The 18903-nt window shown below is 36.4% G+C and overlaps 1 protein-coding gene across 1 annotated transcript in view; it reads right to left on the bottom strand.

Moving 5' to 3' along the window:
- Positions 1–18903, bottom strand: part of ak5 (adenylate kinase 5) — a 98582-nt gene that overhangs the window by 51752 nt on the left and 27927 nt on the right. The window contains exon 6 of the mRNA XM_028020858.1: positions 5023–5214. Coding sequence (XP_027876659.1) covers positions 5023–5214 — 192 coding nt within the window. The remainder of the gene's footprint in view (positions 1–5022; positions 5215–18903) is intronic.

An 18903-nucleotide genomic window follows, 5' to 3' on the forward strand; every position in this document is an offset into this window, starting at 1 on the left:
ATAGTTGCCTTTAAAGTTCTGCGTTGGATATTTAAACCAGACGTTTCACTGAAATGAAAACGTCTGACGACACAAAGCAGATTCAGTCGCTGTGGCTTCATTCTCCATTTAATATTTTATTTCCCAGTTTTTCTTGAGAACAAGGTGGTAGTACTTTTATTTCTTCTCTGCTGTTTTTATGCCTCCTTCTCGCTTACTACACGAGTCAGTTTCGAATGTTGCCTTAACAAACAGTTACAGTTTAAACTTTCAGTGTGTCTTTATGTTTACTGTATCACAAATGATTTACGTGAATGGTCTGCGAAGTTAGTGTGTGAATGGTAACACACATCGACTTCACAGAAAGATGAAGTTTAAAGTGAATTAAGAAGTTGTTTGTGTTGTAGCCTTGGGGAAAACAACAGTTTTTAATTCATGTTTTGTTGCTAAAAGGTTTATCAGAATTCTTTTGACACTAAATTGATTTTCTTTTTATCAAGGTTGATTCAAACTTCACTAAATACTCAAAAACATCACAAAAAACTAGCCAACATGTCAAAGAATATAAACCATTTAGTAATTTAACCACTAAATGAAGCAACTTTTACTATTTGAGCCTGTCACATATTTTATTATTGTTAGAAAGAATGAGAACTGTTTCATTACCTGGACAGGATTCTTATGTTTTAACAAGCTTTAAAGGATTTACTTTTCCTTTATAGATTTTGTATTTAATGAATTGTAGAAATTCTGAAGCGTAAATGATATGTATATAACTCATATTGCCTGGAACAATTGCAAGAATAAAAGAGATAAAACGGTGAGTAATTTGTGAGAGGTAATTTTTTTTATGGGACAGATTAAGAAGAATGTTTCATTATTAAAGAGATGCAACCTTGCAGAATAAATTATTTAGTGTCTTAATTAGGCAGACTCCGTTGGCAACTGCACAAAGGATTTGGAGAGATGTGAAGCAGAAAATTATTTCCCACTTCAGTTTAACTTCTAAAAAAATTATATGTGCTAAAATGAGAAACTATTTCTTTTGGATTCTGAAGTCTTGAGTCAAAATTTATTAGTTGCAAATTTACAAAGTGACTCTTGCATGTTTACAAAAAAGCCTGCTGCAAATAACAGTTATTTATTCCTGAAGTATTGTTTATAACATGAAATATAATTATAATAGTAAAAAAATAATCTCTGCTTTTACCTTTAAACGATTGACATTAGGCTTTGGTAAGGTTTCAAAATGTTTGATTTATGGAGCTCGGATTACAGACATGTTTATCACAAAACGTCTGCATTTAAAGTACTGCAGGATCAGGGTCTCTGTTTCTTTTTTGCACAATCTGTGCAGGTTCTGGTTCTGCTGGAGCTTTCTTCCTGTTACAGGGGAGGTTTTTCTCTCCACTGTTGCTACATGCATGCTCAGTCTGAGGAATTGCTACAAAAATTGACAAAACGCAAACAATTATCTACTGTCACCAAGTCCAGGAGAAATGAATGTTGCAATTCTTTTGCTCTGTTTCCATTGACCATAAAACTGAAGAAATCAAAACTGCAAAAACAAATTCGCTTAGTGGAAACGTGACGTGGTTTTTCAGCCATATTGAAATAGTATTTCACAAAACTGCAATGGAAACACTTTTTATTTGCATCAAACGAGTCACATGATCAACAACCAGCTGTTACTTCTGACGGAAATGACAAAGAAGACGACAGGAAGTGGTTGGAGGATGATGGTTTATTTTTGTTCTTTTTGCACAATGTGCAGCTGGCTCATAAAAAGTTGTAATTCGAACACGTCAAATCCATAGTTCTTCTGTAAAATCACTGACTACAATTTCCCCAAACGCAGCTTCATGTAGCCGCTCTGAAGTATAAGAGGTTTGTTGCTCCAACGCCTGAATCAAACACTAACGTCTCCATTGATGGCTGATAGACGATGATCGCTGGCGCCATGATTTTTTATGACTTAGATCAAAAACGGATTAAACTAATTTGAACTATGAACTGAACTTGACGTTTGATAACTAGATGGATTGTCTGTCTGAATTGAAATGACTTTCTTGTAAAATGACAATATTTGTTGTGAATTGGCGCTATACAAATTAAACTTTAAGTTTTAATTAGGGTTTGTAGGTTTTTAATGTTGAGTTTTATGTTTTTGTTCTGATTTCTTATTTCCCCACTCTGACCTGTGGTTTGTCCTAATTAGTTGCTCTCTCCTCACACCTGCTCCTTACTGTGTTAATTGTGCCACCTGCTAAGAGCCCCTCTCGATCCTCACCCGGTGTAAATATAACAGCAAGAGAAAAACAGCAAGAATCTCGTTGTTTTTGTCTGACTTCAACTTCTTTGCTGCTTGAATAACAATTTTCATCATCACGCCTGTGTCGCCACATGCCTCCATTCAGGTTCCACGATTTTATGATAATCTGAAAATGTGAGACTCAGTGCAAACACCAACACATCCAGTTATCTAAATCTCACATCCTGTGACATCTTAAAGTTTTTTCTCCTGGGTCACACAGGTATTTCCAGCCCTGTGTTCTCTGCACACATAGCAGGAATCTCAAGAAGCAAATACAACTTTTCCTGAATACTAAAACCAAAGTCCAGAGAAATGCCGTACAGGTGAAGGAAATGGCTTCATGACAAACATGGATATTGTACCGGAGCAGGTTGATGGAAACAAAGTGAGTTCACAAGAGGCTGGAAGAATAGAAATATGAAAAAGCAATGAAGAAACAAAAGACTTTCTGTAGATTTGAAGAAGAAATTGTCTAATTTATGTTGGTTTCAAAGTGAATTCTTTGAAACTAACATAAATGAAAAACTATCCTTTCACAACAGAGAGATAACATGGGTTGGAAATGATATCTATCCATCATTTCCAAGCCATTTCTTCCAAACACACAAACAAAACAGTTTTTATGAGAATTGGGATTTTTTCTTTCTGCCTCTTCATTGACTCTTGCTTACATTTAATTTAGCAAGGCGTAAAAGTATTGTTTTTATTCCTATCAAGTTATTTTGTTGGTTCCAAAGATGTGCACTTTTCTTGTACCTATTTTTCACGAATGACTTCAGTTTTCAGTTGGAGATATTATTTAGTTAACATTTTTTATTAGGGTTATGGTTATATGCAAACTTTTCCACCTGACATTTTTGACAAATAAGAGCTTCATCCCTCGTTTTACATAGTAATATGTATCTTTTATTTTCTTTTTTTTCAGCTAGGAAGAGCTTGATTTAAACGTTTGTTGTTTTTGACGTGTATCTTTACTAATTTAAATAGGTATTTCAAACACAGTGTTGTTTTTAAAATGTCAATATATCATTTTTTTTCTCTTTTGTATCTCTCTGACATATATATACAGTATATCCTGGTTGTATTACTGTGCAGACAATTTAGTCTGCACAGTTTAGTCACCAGAATGTGTTGAACTCGTATTGATATGTTGTATGAATTCAGTCAACTATGCGCTGCAGACAAGATATTGACAACCTATTCCTGCACCACATGACCCCCATTTTTAAAAAAAAAATCTGAGCTATTACCTTAGCATAACCAGAATGAGCTACACTTGTGTGTCTACGATACACTTAACCATTGAGAACATTTGTTATCACCAACAGAACAAAAATATTTAGACTTCATTGTGTCAAACAAATTTCAGATTTTTAGTTGTTGCAGACAGAAATCAACATTAATGTGTTATCCACTGTAGATTGTGATGAACTTTTCAAACTCGACCATGCAAACTGAATCTGTTTGAGTTGGAGGAGTTGTTCGGTATTCTTGGAGTATGGAGGGAAAGGAGGCCGCCCTGAGACGCAGACAGATCGATGAGACTCCCACCACAGGACGCGCCTCAGTGTTGCACAAGCTAACTTCTCCTATTTGCGCCCAGCAGGCGCAGATTGAGATTTGGTCGATGTGCTTCTGCACCAAACCTCGAACGGCGACGGGGATCCCAGAGGCGTCCAGCCCAGGCGACCTTCTCACGCGTCCCTTCTGTTATTTATCTTGTCGTGTGTAAGTAATGTTTTTTGTTATGCTACCAAAATATAGCGATCTGTAAGTGTCACCCTTCTCCTCATGCAGGATGACAATGCTGACCTATTCTACAAACAGTCGCATATCTGATAAACAATTAAATTAATTTCTTATTTCCAGCTGGCATTTATGCTCAGGCTGTTCCTCTAATGTCGATGACGTTTTTATCAGATTGGCGTCAAATGAGTCTAAATTTGCCTGAAGATGAGATACAGACATTTATATTCTACCAAGGCTGATTCATTACTGGCGTCATTATCAGCTTCTTGGAGGTAGAATTTGTCTGAAATAACTGATTCATTGTGAATTAAACTCAAAAATATAGATTTTAGATTGACTGAGTCGCCACTGTTGAGGTCACGGACACAATTTGTTCACATTAAAACATGCATTTCATGCGTCGTATTAAAGTTTCCAAGTTTAGTTAGTAAAAAGATAGATGTTCGTTTTCAGAACATTTCTAGCTGAGGTAGTAATTAAGCCAAAACTATATAAAATAAACATCCATTTTGCTTTTAAGATAAAGGCACCTGTATCTGTCAATATTTTAAGCTTCATCCAGATCAAATTCACTAAAATAATGAAATGTTATTGCATTTTGGGCAATAAAATGTTTATTTTCTCATCTAAAAAAGGACTTGAATGACATTTCTAATGTCATTCAAGACAAGGTTTTTTTATAATATTGTATAAAAAAAGCTTGAGGTTAAATGAAAAATCTTTAGAACATGCCAATTATTCCCCCGGATTAATAGTTGGAATAATCGATTAATCATAGGAACAATCGATTAATTGTCTAAATAATCAATTGTTTAGTTAATTGTTGGGATAATAGATTAATAAGAATAAATGATTAATCATCGGAATAGTTGCTAGAATTATCAATTCCTAAAATAATCGTTAGTTTCAGCCCTATTTATTTGCTCATCTTTCCCGTTTTATTAGTTTAAATCCAGAGATGAAGTAAACCGCAGCCTCACCGTGACGATCAGGCCTCTCTCCTGGAAGTATTTGACCAGAGGAATGGTGTTCTGCTTGAAGTTGGTCAGGCGACGGTCGATGGCCTTCGGGTTGTCGTCGGGTCGCCCCTGCTGCTCCGCCCTTTTCTGCAGCCGCTCCTTCAGGCGGCTGTTGGTGCAGGCCAGGAAAACCACCAGGTCTGGAGTGCAGATCTGCAGAGAGAAAACTCATGTGTGAAGCTGTTAACAGCTTGGAAGAGGCTCTGTTCATGCATGATGGCTATAATCTGACTGTGAGCTGAACACTTCACCGAAGTGAAGCAGAGAGCAGCTGCAGGGGTTGATATCATTCAGAAATGTGGTGCAGTCAGGTCACCATGTTTCAGATAATAAAGAGCTCATCTCAGGCAGGATTTCAGAGGATGAAGATATAAACTACATCCATTCTCTTTGTTTTAAATACCTGAAAGACAGCAGGCATTATCTTTGAAAATGACCTGCAGCTTTTCATTAAAAATATTGATGTTTTTGCTTGACAAACAGCAACATAGGAGTGTGCACACTCAGGAAGTTATTGAACACGATTTTCTTGAAATTGCAAAAACTGCATTGACTGTCATAGTTTTAAAAAATAGTGAAAGAATGGCAATTTGCTAAAATTAGCTAAAAATTAAAGAATATTACATTGTTGTATTTTTATGCTAATATAAAATTACCTCATTCTGGGACTGGGTGATAAATCCATTTTATTTGTTTTTGAAGATTAAATTAGTTGAAAAATAGATTTTTTTTCACCAATGCATCCCTTGGGTTTCCATTATGTTTTTTTTTTTTTTTTGAATGAAGTCATAATAATAATACAGTTGTACTGGTATATGAATAAAGTCATATGACAAAAAAAAAAATCTAAATAATAAGAGAATAAATTCTTAATATTATCAGAATAAAATCGAATAAAATTAAATGCAGTTTTATGAGAAAATAATATTCTTCTACAAAAAACAAACTGTTTTTCTAATATTTTAAGACTTTTTTCTGGTAAAATTGCACCTTTATTCTTCTAATATTATCACTGTATTCTTGTAAAATTAACCTAAAATTTGTGTAGCCTGGACCTAATGCTCCCTCGACTGAAATAAACTTCCAGAAAATATTTATAATATATTAATAATTAATGTTTTTAGAAAAGAAAGTGAGGGGAGAAAATCTGTTAAAATTGAATTTTTTTTTTACAGTTTTAAGCCACATCTCCCAGTCCTGCCTCCTACTGGTCTGGCAAAGGTATTGCAGGAAGGTTCTTGGTACTTCTACAGTAATGTGTTGCTTTTCGGACAGGATAGATTTTTAACAAAAACAGAAACAAATATGGTGTAAAATAAATTACTTCTCTGGCCTTTAGTTAAAATCACGGGGGAAAGTTGCTATATTATGACTGGGACCGGTTCTGCAGTGTTGGGCCAGTAAGTCTAAGGCACGATGAGAGCAGGAATGATTTACGATTCATCCCAGAAACCTGGCAGCTGAGATCCCACTAAGAGGGTCTGTCCCCCAGAGAGCCTTGAAATTAATCAGCTGGTTTAAAATTAAACTACAACCTGAACGGGGAACCAGTGCGAAGAGTTCAGTGTAAAACAGCCAGCCTCCCTGTAACGTCTCCTTTTGTGGGTGAATTATTGACATTTTGTAATCCAGGTCTGAAGACACCAGAAAAGTGAAAAAAACAACCTAACTTTATAAATGATTCCTAAATGACAGCAAAAAAGAGAGGCATAAATCAAAATGGAAAAATAGCAGTTTATTTTTTTAATAAAATCAGTTATTGGATAAAGGAGATGTGAATATTATATAAATTTTTAATCAGGCATCCGTAGGACGGAAACAAGCCCTCTGGTGTTTTCTTTGACCATCCAGAATTATACAAGTGAGTTGTGACAAAGCGAAATGAAGACAAACTCGTGGGTATTTAATGTACATTTTATGTGCCATAGTCTGAAACTAAAGTAGTTTAAATGGTTTGGTACATTGGTCTGTCTGTGACAAACAAAAAAAGGTCAACACTATAAAACTGGCTAAAGATTTGGTTTGATTATTTTTTATTAGTAAAGGATAAGGTGAGAGATTAAACTATTGGATTGATAAAATATGGATTACATGTGACTAAACGCACTTGAAAATGTTCAATATTGTTGTTTAGTAATTGTTTATAAGACTGTGCAGACATCTGAAAGAAAAAAAAAAAGCTTGCGTAACTGGACTTTTTTCATATTTGAATAATCTGAGATGCACTTGAATGCACCACAAAACCGCAAACTGTTGTTATATTGTGCAGCATTTTGGGCTGGTTGAATCCTCCATGCAGCTGGATTTGGACTTCAGATGATTCTTTTTTTTTTTTAAATCTATGATGTTTACATTAAGTTAGACAATATTCCATGTGAGTAATTCAGTACTGTGGTTGCATGAGAAGGCTTAATGTTCCCAAATAGCAGGATTTAGTGATTGTTGGAGGTCCCTCTGTTTTGTGTTGGTGTCGTTTTTAAAAGTTACCCAACAGAACGTTGCATTGCACAATTCATTCCTCACATGGACATTTGTTTGGAAGCGAACAGAAATGGCTGCACCAGATATTTTTGATCAGAAAAGTATTTCCATTTTACTCTTCAACATTAGATCTGCCCATAGTCTTGAACACTTCAAATCGCTCCTTAAAACTCACTTTTATTCTTTCGCATTTACATAAGTAGTATTGTAATCTACCTGCCCTGTTTGTTTCATTTATTGTGTTTTATTCTTAGATGTTTTTAATCTGTGATTTTAAGAGTACAGTACAGCATTTCGATGCAGTTTATAGCCGTTTTTAAAGTGCTTTATAAATAAATTGACATTGACATGAGCGTTACTCTGATTCCTACCATTGCAACTAAAGGTATCACTTTATTTGAAGGGCTGTGCATAAGACTGACATGACAGTGTCATAAACATAACAACCGTCATGAACATAAAGGAGGCTTTATGGATGTTTACGACGGCTACAATGAAGCATCATTTGGTAAATAATGACACTTTTAATTATCTTTTTATGCAAATTCTAACTTTGCATTAAAAGGGTCATTACTGACCAGATAATGCAAAGTTTACACTTTTAATGGCCTTTTAGTGGAACTTTGCATCAAAAGTGTCATTATTTACCAAATAACGCTTCATGACAAATCCTTCATGTTCATGTCGTGTCAGTCTTATTCACACCCCTTCAAATAAAGACTTACTCAACTAAATTATCAGAAAATACCATTCCATTACAAATATGAGCACAATTTTGTCAATATTCTGCTAATGTAAAACCCCCCCACAATTTTGCAATTTCTATTACATGAGAAATGCAATTAAATCACACGTGAATAAGTTTTATCACACGATAAGTTGTTAAAAACATGCCGCGCCAACATCCTCCAACGACTTCTTGTCGTCTTCTTTTTCGAGATTTCCACCAGTTGTAACATCTAGTTATTGATCATGTGACTCGTATATTATATGTATATACAGTACAGACCAAAAGTTTGGACATACCTTCTATTTCAATGGGTTTTCTTTATTTTCATGACTATTTATAAGGCAAGAAATCCCACTTATTAACCTGACAGGGCAGGTTGACCTATGAAGTGAAAACCATTTCAGGTGACTACCTCTTGAAGCTCATCAAGAAAATGCAGAGTGTGTGCAAAGCAGTAATCACAGCAAAAGGTTGCTACTTTGAAGAAACTAGAATATAAGGGGTATTTTCAGTTGTTTTACACTTTTTTGTTTAGTGCATATTTCCACATGTGTTATTCATAGTTTTGATGCCTTCAGTGTGAATCTACAATGTCAATAGTCATGAAAATAAAGGAAACTCATTGAATTAAAAGGTGTGTCCAAACCTTTGGTCTGTACTGTATATTTATATATATATATATATATATATATATATATATATATATATATATATATATATATAGCGTTTTTGTTGCAGTTTTGCTAAATAAACCAATTTACATACGGTTGGAAAAATACCACCTCATTCTAGCACAAAATCCTTTTAGTAAATAAGAGTTTTTTTCTGAAACTGGTGAGTTTCCATTAAGCAAATTCATTCTCAAAATGTCAAATTGTGCAAGTATACCTTGCACAATTAACTTCAGTTAATTAACTTGAGTTTACCTTGAGTGAAAACGCAGCTGCTGACACCTGTCCATCCAGTTCACTGGAACAGGAAGTTATCCTTTCTGGAGTCATTATTCAAACTGTCTCACTTTTTAAAAATTTCCTACTGTTTCCTGTATTTACATGAAATGCATGCGATGAGCTTTCCACGGTCTGCATCTGATCTGGCACACTGCCATGGATAAAAATAACCCGAATAGCGTCTACAGAGGTGCATGCCACTGTTCCCAGTTAAAGTTTCAGTTTCCATGGAAACCATGCACACATGCATGTATTTCTCTCACATTTGGCTGCTGATGTTGAGAGTAGGACACTGCCAGCGTTTGTTTGGAGAAGTTATTACTCGTTGATCTTTTCCTCACGTCACATGAGAGGAAGAAGATAAACGACAGACTTGGTTAATTTTTGCACCGCCTGTCGAGTCAGAGAGATGTTTTGTAAAAAACAAACAAAAAACAACAACTTAGGAATTCTTAAAAAGGCTTTGTTTAAAAAGAAATTATAAATAAAACAAGCAAAATCAATAAGGTGACGTTCTGTTGAATGCACTGGCTCAAATCAAAATATCAAAGACATTTTAATGGTAGTATTTCTGTCTCCTCCTGACTGTTTTTTAAAAAAAATATTATTATTTTCACTGGGGAATTTTCACACCTTTGAAGAAAATAACAGATAAGATTTCACTTTGTAAAGCAGTAAAGTTAAAATTGGCATCAAGGCTGCTGCAAACAAAGCAGAGAGAAAAGAGTGGTACAAAGGCGGCACTATCTGGCGTTTTAATTTTTTCTTTATTAAATTTTGTTTTGCTCCTTTTGCTTCTAATAAATCTGTATCTGCAGACCATCAGGCGCCTCCGTCTGTCACCATAAACAATCCCAGTTTTTCTCCTTCAGCATTCAGCGTGCCGTTTTGTGATCTCGGGTGTGTCAGCAGGCTTTATAGGAACGTAGTGTGACTTTTTCAAATAAACAAGAGAAATATCTACAAATGTGAATTCTTGGGGTAATTATCTAAATGTACAGCTGTTTCTTTTAGTCCATACACAGCAAAAACACAGAATCTACCCAGTGTTTGTTTGGTTTCTAGTGCAAATATTGTCATGATTAAGGGAATAAAGTACATTTGAATTAAGACGAAACTAATAAGTAATTTTTCATCAACCTCTAGAAGCTTAATTTAAGTAAATAATTTCTTACTATTGATGAAAAAGTTCTAGTTACACTGGCAGGTTATCTCAGTTTTAACCAGTGATGTCATAGTTACTTTGAAAAAGTAACTTTAATCAGATTACTTATTACTCCTTGAAAAAGTAACTTAGTTAGATTACTGATTACTTGATATGGAAAGTAACTAAGTTACATTAAAAGTAACTTTTTTAGTTACTTTTAGCAGCTGCTAACGACAACGCTCTGCCACCTGTGAAAATTACGTTGATCTTTGCCAAAACTTAATTGCAAGTTATTTTATAATGATAACATCAACAATATACGTATCTCCACTTATATGGTTGAACTGAAGGGGAAATAGTTTAATGGTTACAGCAGTACAAAAAAAACTTTAGTAATTTGTGTGTTCCAGTATTGTCTGCAAAACTATAAATAGGATTTTAAAGTTGACCATTTTAATGGACTTTTAATACAAATTTTAATGCAACTTTGCATTAAATGTGTCGTTATTTATCGAATGACACTTCATGGCCACAGTCGTAAACATTCATGAAGGCTCCTTCATCTTCATGCAGGTGTTATGTCATGTTTTTGACAGTGTCATGTCAGTCTTATGCACGTCCTGTCAAATGAAGTGTTACCAAATTCTTTTTCTTTTATATCTACGATGCTCCTAATATGCTGTCATAAAAATCAGCGCTGTGCTCTCACATTATCCTGTAATTGGTTTCTGCCAGAACAGAATGTTTTATTCCTTTTCTGAAGTGTGACAGAAAAGTGTTGAAGAGTTACAACATCATCACCAAAATTACTCCAGTCTAAGATTATTTTATATATCAACATGATGAAAAACATCTCATTTTATTGGTTTCAGACTTTATGTTTGCTAAGATGAGAATGTGTGACCTGTAAATGTACATTTCAGAGTGTCAGCTGAGCATTTTTGCTTCCACACAGGCAGATTGACAGGAATGATGACGACAGAGCGTTGCCAACCTGCGGGTCGGTTTGTGAAAAGCCTGGAAGCGAGGACCGAGGGTGGACGGTCTCTCTGGGCGGCCATAAAGGGAGCTCATGAATGGCCGCTCTGATGCTTTAAAGGGCAAAGTGCCAGCATGGGGTGCGTAATGAAAATGGATGCTGCCGGTCCTCAGAGGACCAAACGGTTTTCCCCCAAGCCGAGAACTTAAAGAAAAGAAGTGATCCTTTCAGGAAAAGAGCTGGATGATGCATAAAGTAACGCTTAATGTGAGGGTCAGTGAATCGTTTCTTAACCCTTTAAAGGTCAGAGTATGATGGTTCAACGGCATTGAAGGAGTTTCCGTTTTCAGGTTTTCACACTGATATTTTCTGAGATTTGTGTTGTCAGTTCTGAAAGTTATACTTCAACGTAATCCACCTCAGTATCAATATTGTTAACCCTTTTCATTAGGATTACAGACCCATTCAATAAGCTAGGATATTATTGAAAAGTCAATATATTTCTCTAACTCCATAACAAAGACAATTAATATATACAGTATTCTATATTGAAACCAAAGACAGGTAGAGGAGAAGCGTGGAGATTGTTTAGCCAATCAGGACGCAGAACACAATGCGCTGTGAAAAACAATTGCAAATAAAAACATCCGCGAAGCAGCGAGACGGTGAAAGGTGAACCGCATTATAACGAGGGTTCACTCACTGTATGTATATATATAGATATACTGTATATATATACTGTATATATCTATAGATATATCTATAGATATATAGATATATATATATATATCTATATATATATATATATAGATATATATATATATATATCTATATATATATCATATATCATATCATTGAAGAAGAGCAGATCTTCTTCAATGATCTGCTCTATGGTCGCGATCTCTGTTTCTATCATATGAATGTAATTTTTAATGGACACTATCTGATTCCCACCTGTTGCTACTATAGGAACTTCTTCTAGTTCACTGTTTTCATTATTGAGGGTCTCCAGCTCACAGGCAGCTTTCATTGCTGACTTTCTCTTCGAAGGTTTTTTCTCATACTGTATATATCTATAGATATATCTATAGATATACAGTATATCTATATATAGAGAGATATATATCTATATCTATATATAGATATATAGATAGATAGATATCCGTATATGTATATAGAGAGAGGTAGAGGTAGATATATATAGATAGACTGATTGATATATATATATATATATATATACTTATATATACATATAATTATATATATATTTATATATATATTTATATAGAGAGAGACAGATATAGATAGATATCTATGTCTATATATATAATTAAATTTAGATATAGATATATATATATATCTTCCCCAGAAAGATAGTTTTCAAAGTTTTTTCCAATTTGTATAGGTTTAGACTTCTAAAAGCCTCTTTTTGTTTCATGCTGTTTACATTTTCTTTCCCAAATCTCCCTTTAATTAATAAATGTGTTTGTCTTATTTTCTGTTTAGAATTAGAAATAAAAATCTTACAATGAATGAACTGATGTTGTTGAACGTGGGGGAAGCCGGAGCACCCGGAGTGAACCCACAGCTACACGGAGAGACGTTTCCCACCGTGCAGTCCTGGCTTTTTAATATTAAAATGTCCAATTAACAACAGTAGCTCTTTATCCAATTACCACCAACCACCCAACCCACACAGGGCCCCACCCCCCTTTTAAATCTAATGTACTGGAGACATAAAAAATGTCTACGCTGGATGGACGTCACTTCTGCCCTTGAACTGGCGCAGACATGATGGAGTTACAGCCTTTTTGATTCGCCTCCACAGAGAAATCTTTTTAATGGGGCTCTCTTCTGGTTCAGAGTTGTTCTGCTCAGCTGACTCTTTGGCTGCTTTAGTCTCTGATTCCTCGGGTGTTGTTTGGATTACATCTTTGTTTAATGTAACCTTTACCTGTGCAGGCGATGTTCTCTGTTTTTTCATCAGACCACTCTCCCCTTCTGTGGAAACGACAGGAACCCTACCTGTTACATCTACTGAGACTTTGCAATGTTTTGTCTCTGTTTGCTCAGACGTTGCCTGTGGGATCTCTGCTATTATTTCTAAATCAGTTTTGGGCGCATCAGTGTTTCGGATCAAGTTTTGATCTGTCTCTATTGGGTTTAAAACGGTTTCCAGTTTAGCTTTCTTTGCCTTCTTTTTCTTACATTTTGATTTGGTCAGTGGCCTTTTCTCATCTGGCTGATCCCCATTTTGTTGTATTTCAGGGACCATCTGGTCTTCAGTCGCCGGCTGTCGTTTACCAATCACTGTTTCATTTTTATGAATCTCAATTATGATGGTGCCTGTCTGATCCCCGACTGTTTCTGGTATTGAAACTTCTTCTTGTTCTGTGTTTTCTACAGAAACTTTATCATTGTTGAGGTTTTCCAATTCAGAGGCAACTTTCATTTCTACCTTTCTCTTGTTCTTGCGTTTGTATTTCTTTGGTGGTTTTCTCTCTTTCTGGTCTCCATTTTGTTGGGTTTCACAGACCGTTTCTTCTTCAGTGGTCTGTTGTTCTTCAGCGATGACTGTTTCTTTTGTATGAATCTCAGTTTTAACAGAGGCTGTCTGATCCTCAACTCTTTCTACTGTAGAAACTACTTCATGTTCAGTTTTTTCTCCATAAAGGTTTTCATTTTTGAGGGTCTCCAGCTCACAATCAGCTTTTATTGCTGCCTTTCTCTTGTTCTTGCATTTATATTTCTTTGGTGGTTGTTTCTCATCTTGCTGGTCCCCATTGTGTTGGATTTCAGAGACCATTTCTTCTTCAATGATCTGCTCTATGGTAGCGATCTCTGTTTCTATCATATGAATGTAATTTTTAATGGACACTATCTGATTCCCACCTGTTGCTACTATAGGAACTTCTTCTAGTTCACTGTTTTCATTATTGAGGGTCTCCAGCTCACAGGCAGCTTTCATTGCTGACTTTCTCTTCGAAGGTTTTTTATCATCTTGATGGTCCTGGCATCTGGATTCCAACACATCTATCTCAGTTTGCGTGGAAATGGATTGACAGACTGGTTTTAGTGGATAGCTGGTTTCCAGCATATCCATCTCGGTTTGCGTGGAAATGGATTGACAGACTGGTTTTAGTGGACAGCTGGTTTCCTGCATATCCATCTCCGTTTGCGTTGAAATGGTTTGACAGACTGGTTTTAGTGGATAGCTGGTTTCCTGCATATCCATCTCGGTTTGCGTTGAAATGGTTTGACAGACTGGTTTTAGTGGACAGCTGGTTTCCAGCATATCCATCTCGGTTTGCGTTGAAATGGTTTGACAGACTGGTTTTAGTGGATAGCTGGTTTCCAGCATATCTATCTCAGTTTGTGTTGAAGCAGACTGATAATTGGCTGTTTTCTGCTTTGGGCTTTCTTGTGAATCTGTCTGAATTTGTACGGAAACCATTAACTTTTTGCTTTGTCTTCTCTCTGAGAGTACTTTCCTCATCATATCTTTCTCCTGTCTAAGTCTAGCATTTAGTTTTTTGTTTGTGTCAAACATCTCATCAAGCTGTTTCATTAGGTATTTCTCTACTTCTTTGAATCTCAATTCAGTTTCCTTAAATTTGGCAAGACATGTACACTTTGCTTGACTTGTCCTTTCAGAAGAGTGGGGCAAGTTTTGAATTTCGTTTAAACTCTCTCCTTGGACATTTTCTGCTGTTTGATTATGAGGAACCTCCGTTAAATTCTCCGTTTGGATCTTGTCCTTGGGCAAACCTGTGGATGGACTTTTCTCCCTTTTTCGATCCAGTGTCTCCTGCGGTTTAAAGATGGATTCCTTGTTGGTGACTTGCTGTGTTGTAGGAATCACAGTATTCTTGGAATAACGTTCCTTTTTCAAGGAAGCTGCCTCATCCCGTTCTTGTGCCTGCATTGAAACATTTGGGGATTCAATATTCTCAGCAATAAAACTTATATCTATGCGCGGTTCTGACTTGGGGAGCGTTTTCCAAATTGTCTTCTTTCCGCTGATGGGCAAAGCTGCCTGAAAACTTTGGTTTTCTGTCAGAGGACCGTTATTGACATCACTGTTTTCAGAAAAAAACGCAAGATCTATGACAGCATCAGGCTCGGGGAAAGATTTCCATAACAGTGGCGTCTTCTTGATGCGCTTCGTCTTTGATGTTTGTTTATCCTCTTTCTGATCCACTTTCTTCTGTGATTTTGAGATGTTTTTCTTTTCGGTGACCAGTTCTGTTGTAGAAATCACAGGTTCCTCTCTGCAAATTTCCTTCTTTAAGAAATTTTCCTGACCACCTTCTTCTTCAGGCAGAGAAGTGTCCTGCTTTTTAACATTTTCAACGCCAGACTTAAAGGACTGTTCCTTCTCTGGTGTCTCCTGCAGTACGGAGATCGATTCCTGTTTGGTATCCAGTGAAGCGTCTTCCGCTCCGGTACTTTCAGCTGAAATCCTTTGATCAGCAGGGGCATGTTTCTCCAACCAGATTTGAAATGGTATCCTTTTCTTCTTGTTGCGCCTGGTTGTTGGTGGCTGTTCCTTAGACATAGAGGACTGTTCCTTCTCTGCTATGTCGATTGTCTCCTGCACTCCAGCGATGGACTCCTCCTCGTTGACCAGTGAATCGTTCTGCTTTTCATTATTTCCTGCAGAAATCTCTTCGTCAATGGGTACGTGTTCCTCCGAACAAGTTTTAATTGGTACCTGGTTCTTCTCATTGGACTCACTCTCAGGTGTTGGTCTGTCCCCTTTTTGATCCACTGTCTCCAGATCTTTGGCGATCGATTCATTTTCAAAAACCAGTGAAGCGTCCTGCTGTTCGATATTTTTAGCAGAAATCTTAAGCTCTTGCTTCTCCAACCAGACTGCAAATGGCACCTTCTTTTTCTTGTGCTTGACCGGACTGGGTGGCTGTAATTCCCTTTCGGCGATGTTGTTGGATGGAACGTCTTCGACTCTTGGTTGGCTGGACTCCATTTTATCCTTTGCTTGTTTCAGGTTCTAAAATCACTTTCCTAAAAACTCGGTAAAGATTTCACGGTATGTTTGATGTCAATCTCCAAAAGAAATGTCCACCAAACAAAGTTGAAAGTTTTACTGTGAACTGCTAAATAAATTATCGAGAGAAACGTATCAACAACGGCTGCTAAACGGCTGTGATGAAAGTAGATGATGTGAGGCGCTTATATAATCGCTGGTGATGTCAGAATTCTGCCTTTGGAGTTATATTGTGATGTCACCTTGTGATGTCACAGTAATATTCAGATCACAGTAATATTAATATTCAGAGCGGGCTTGTCTGATGGATTTTTTATTAACATGACGGATGCGACCGCGCAACCTGACTGCAGAAAGAGTCAGTGGGCTTTGAAACTGTCACTGGTTGCCATAGTTACCAGTGGACGGAAGTGAGCCAGAGCCTCGCCTGTCATAATGGAAAAATATAATGATAAAATAATTTATATTGCTATTTTCACCCTGTGGTTTGTACTGTAAAGTAATTATTTTTTATTTAGTTTAACCATTTTTTGTTATTTTATTCTTCAAAATCACTAAAATTTTCACATTTTCCCATTCAAATGCTCGGAAGCCCAGCAGGTGAGGCAGCAGCCAGGTGAGCCTCACCTGAGATTGCGCAACCTCCCGCTAACTGCCATTCGATGAGAGCAAGTTCCTCCTGTCTGTACGTCGCCAATAAAATGGTTATAAAAACATTTCATATATGAACTGCTTTTCCATAATTTAGCTTATGTATTTAATGTACAGTGTTTCTTATCACCAACTGTGTGTGTAACGTGCTTCGTGGGCTGAGGAGCGATCAGAAACGGCAGAGACCAGATTTGAGGTGAGGCAGGCAGTTCTCTTGCCTCATGACAGGGGGCGCTAATGATCCCAGACATTGTGATTCCACAACTGCAGAGTAAGAATCAGAGTAAGAAACCATGGAGCTAGCCATGCAGTAAAGTAAAGTGCAGCGATATATTTATGGTTTTCTCCTCCTTCCACAGCAAACTATGGAAGCCTGTTTCCGCCACTCTGTTAAAAAAAATAAAAATAAATGATCTCATTATAATGAGATAGTATCTCAAAATAATGAGATACTATCTCAAAATAATGAGATAGTAACTCAAAATAAATACAAAATAAATAAATAGCAGCTGGACAAATACGCGAGAGCCTCCTGCACAACCAGCAAGAATGTAGCAAGTGGTTTCTGAACAAAACACTTGTCTTTTCCAGCAGCCATTGTATAGTGCACCGCTGATGTTTTGTGTTTTAAAGTATTTTTTGATGTTTGTTTTGTTTTTGTATTTTTGTGTTTTGATCTTGTGTGTTTGTATTTACAATTGCTTCTAGTGTGGCAAAGACTAATGGGGATCCATTTTGTCTTTATTCCTTCAGTAAACAAGTAAAAAAGAATAAAAATAACAACTGTGCTGGAGTTCCGCTGGGGTTGCTAGGTAACAGGCTGGGCTACCATGAGGTTGCTAGGTAACGGGCAGTGCCTGCTGATTTGTGATGTCACATTCTTAAGGTTTTATGTTGCACCTGAATTTCTCCACTGTAGGACAGTAAAGACTATTTCTATTCTATTTCTATTTTATGATAATAAAAACCTTTCAAAACATGTACAATTATAAAAAAGGTTGCATTGCCTTAATGTCCATAAATATTTTTCCACTAATTATTAATGCAATTCAATTAAAAAATACTTTATTGAACCCAATGGCACCATAAAGTAATTTTTATATTCCATTTGATAATAAAATAGAAAATTATACATATTTTTTCCAAAACTGGTACTCCTTGTGTTGATCTAAAATATTTTGAGATCACTACTCTTATTCTGGAGTAAATCTGCTTTTTGTAGCAAGGCAAGAAGGCATAACACTGCAAAAACACTAAATCCTACCAAGTATTTTTATCTAGTTTCTAGTGCAAATTCCTTAGTACACTTGAAGTAATACAAACTTAAGTTTTTTTTCAGCAAGATATAGTAGATTGTTTTAAGTCACTGATTATTTCACTTGTGAGACATTGTTCCCATGTTAGTGAAATAATCTCACTTTTTCATCAATATTAATTAATTATTGACTAAAAACAAACTCCTATTAATTACTTAGAAGTTAAAAGTTGCTTGTTATTCTGACCGATTCTGGTCCTGATTCTATTCATTACTTTCATGGACAGAATTTCTAGGCGCAGCCAAGGTGTTGAGGGGATCCGTTTTGGTGGCCTTAGGATCGCGCCCCAAGTGGAGGAGTTCAAGTATCTCGGGATCTTGTTCATGAATGGGGGAAGGAGGGAGCGGGAGGTCGACAGGCGGATTGGCGCAGCGTCTGCTGTCAAGCGGGCGCTGTACCGGTCCGTCGTGGTGAAGAGAGAGCTGAGCCAAAAAGCGAAGCTCTCGATTTACCGGTCGATCTACGTTCCCACCCTCATCTATGGTCATGAGCTTTGGGTTGTGACCGAAAGAATGAGATCGCGGATATAAGCGACCGAAATGGGTTTTCTCCGTAGGGTGGCTGGGCTCTCCCTTAGAGA

This window comes from Xiphophorus couchianus, chromosome 6 (assembly GCF_001444195.1).
Source record: "Xiphophorus couchianus chromosome 6, X_couchianus-1.0, whole genome shotgun sequence".
Taxonomy (NCBI): domain Eukaryota; kingdom Metazoa; phylum Chordata; class Actinopteri; order Cyprinodontiformes; family Poeciliidae; genus Xiphophorus; species Xiphophorus couchianus.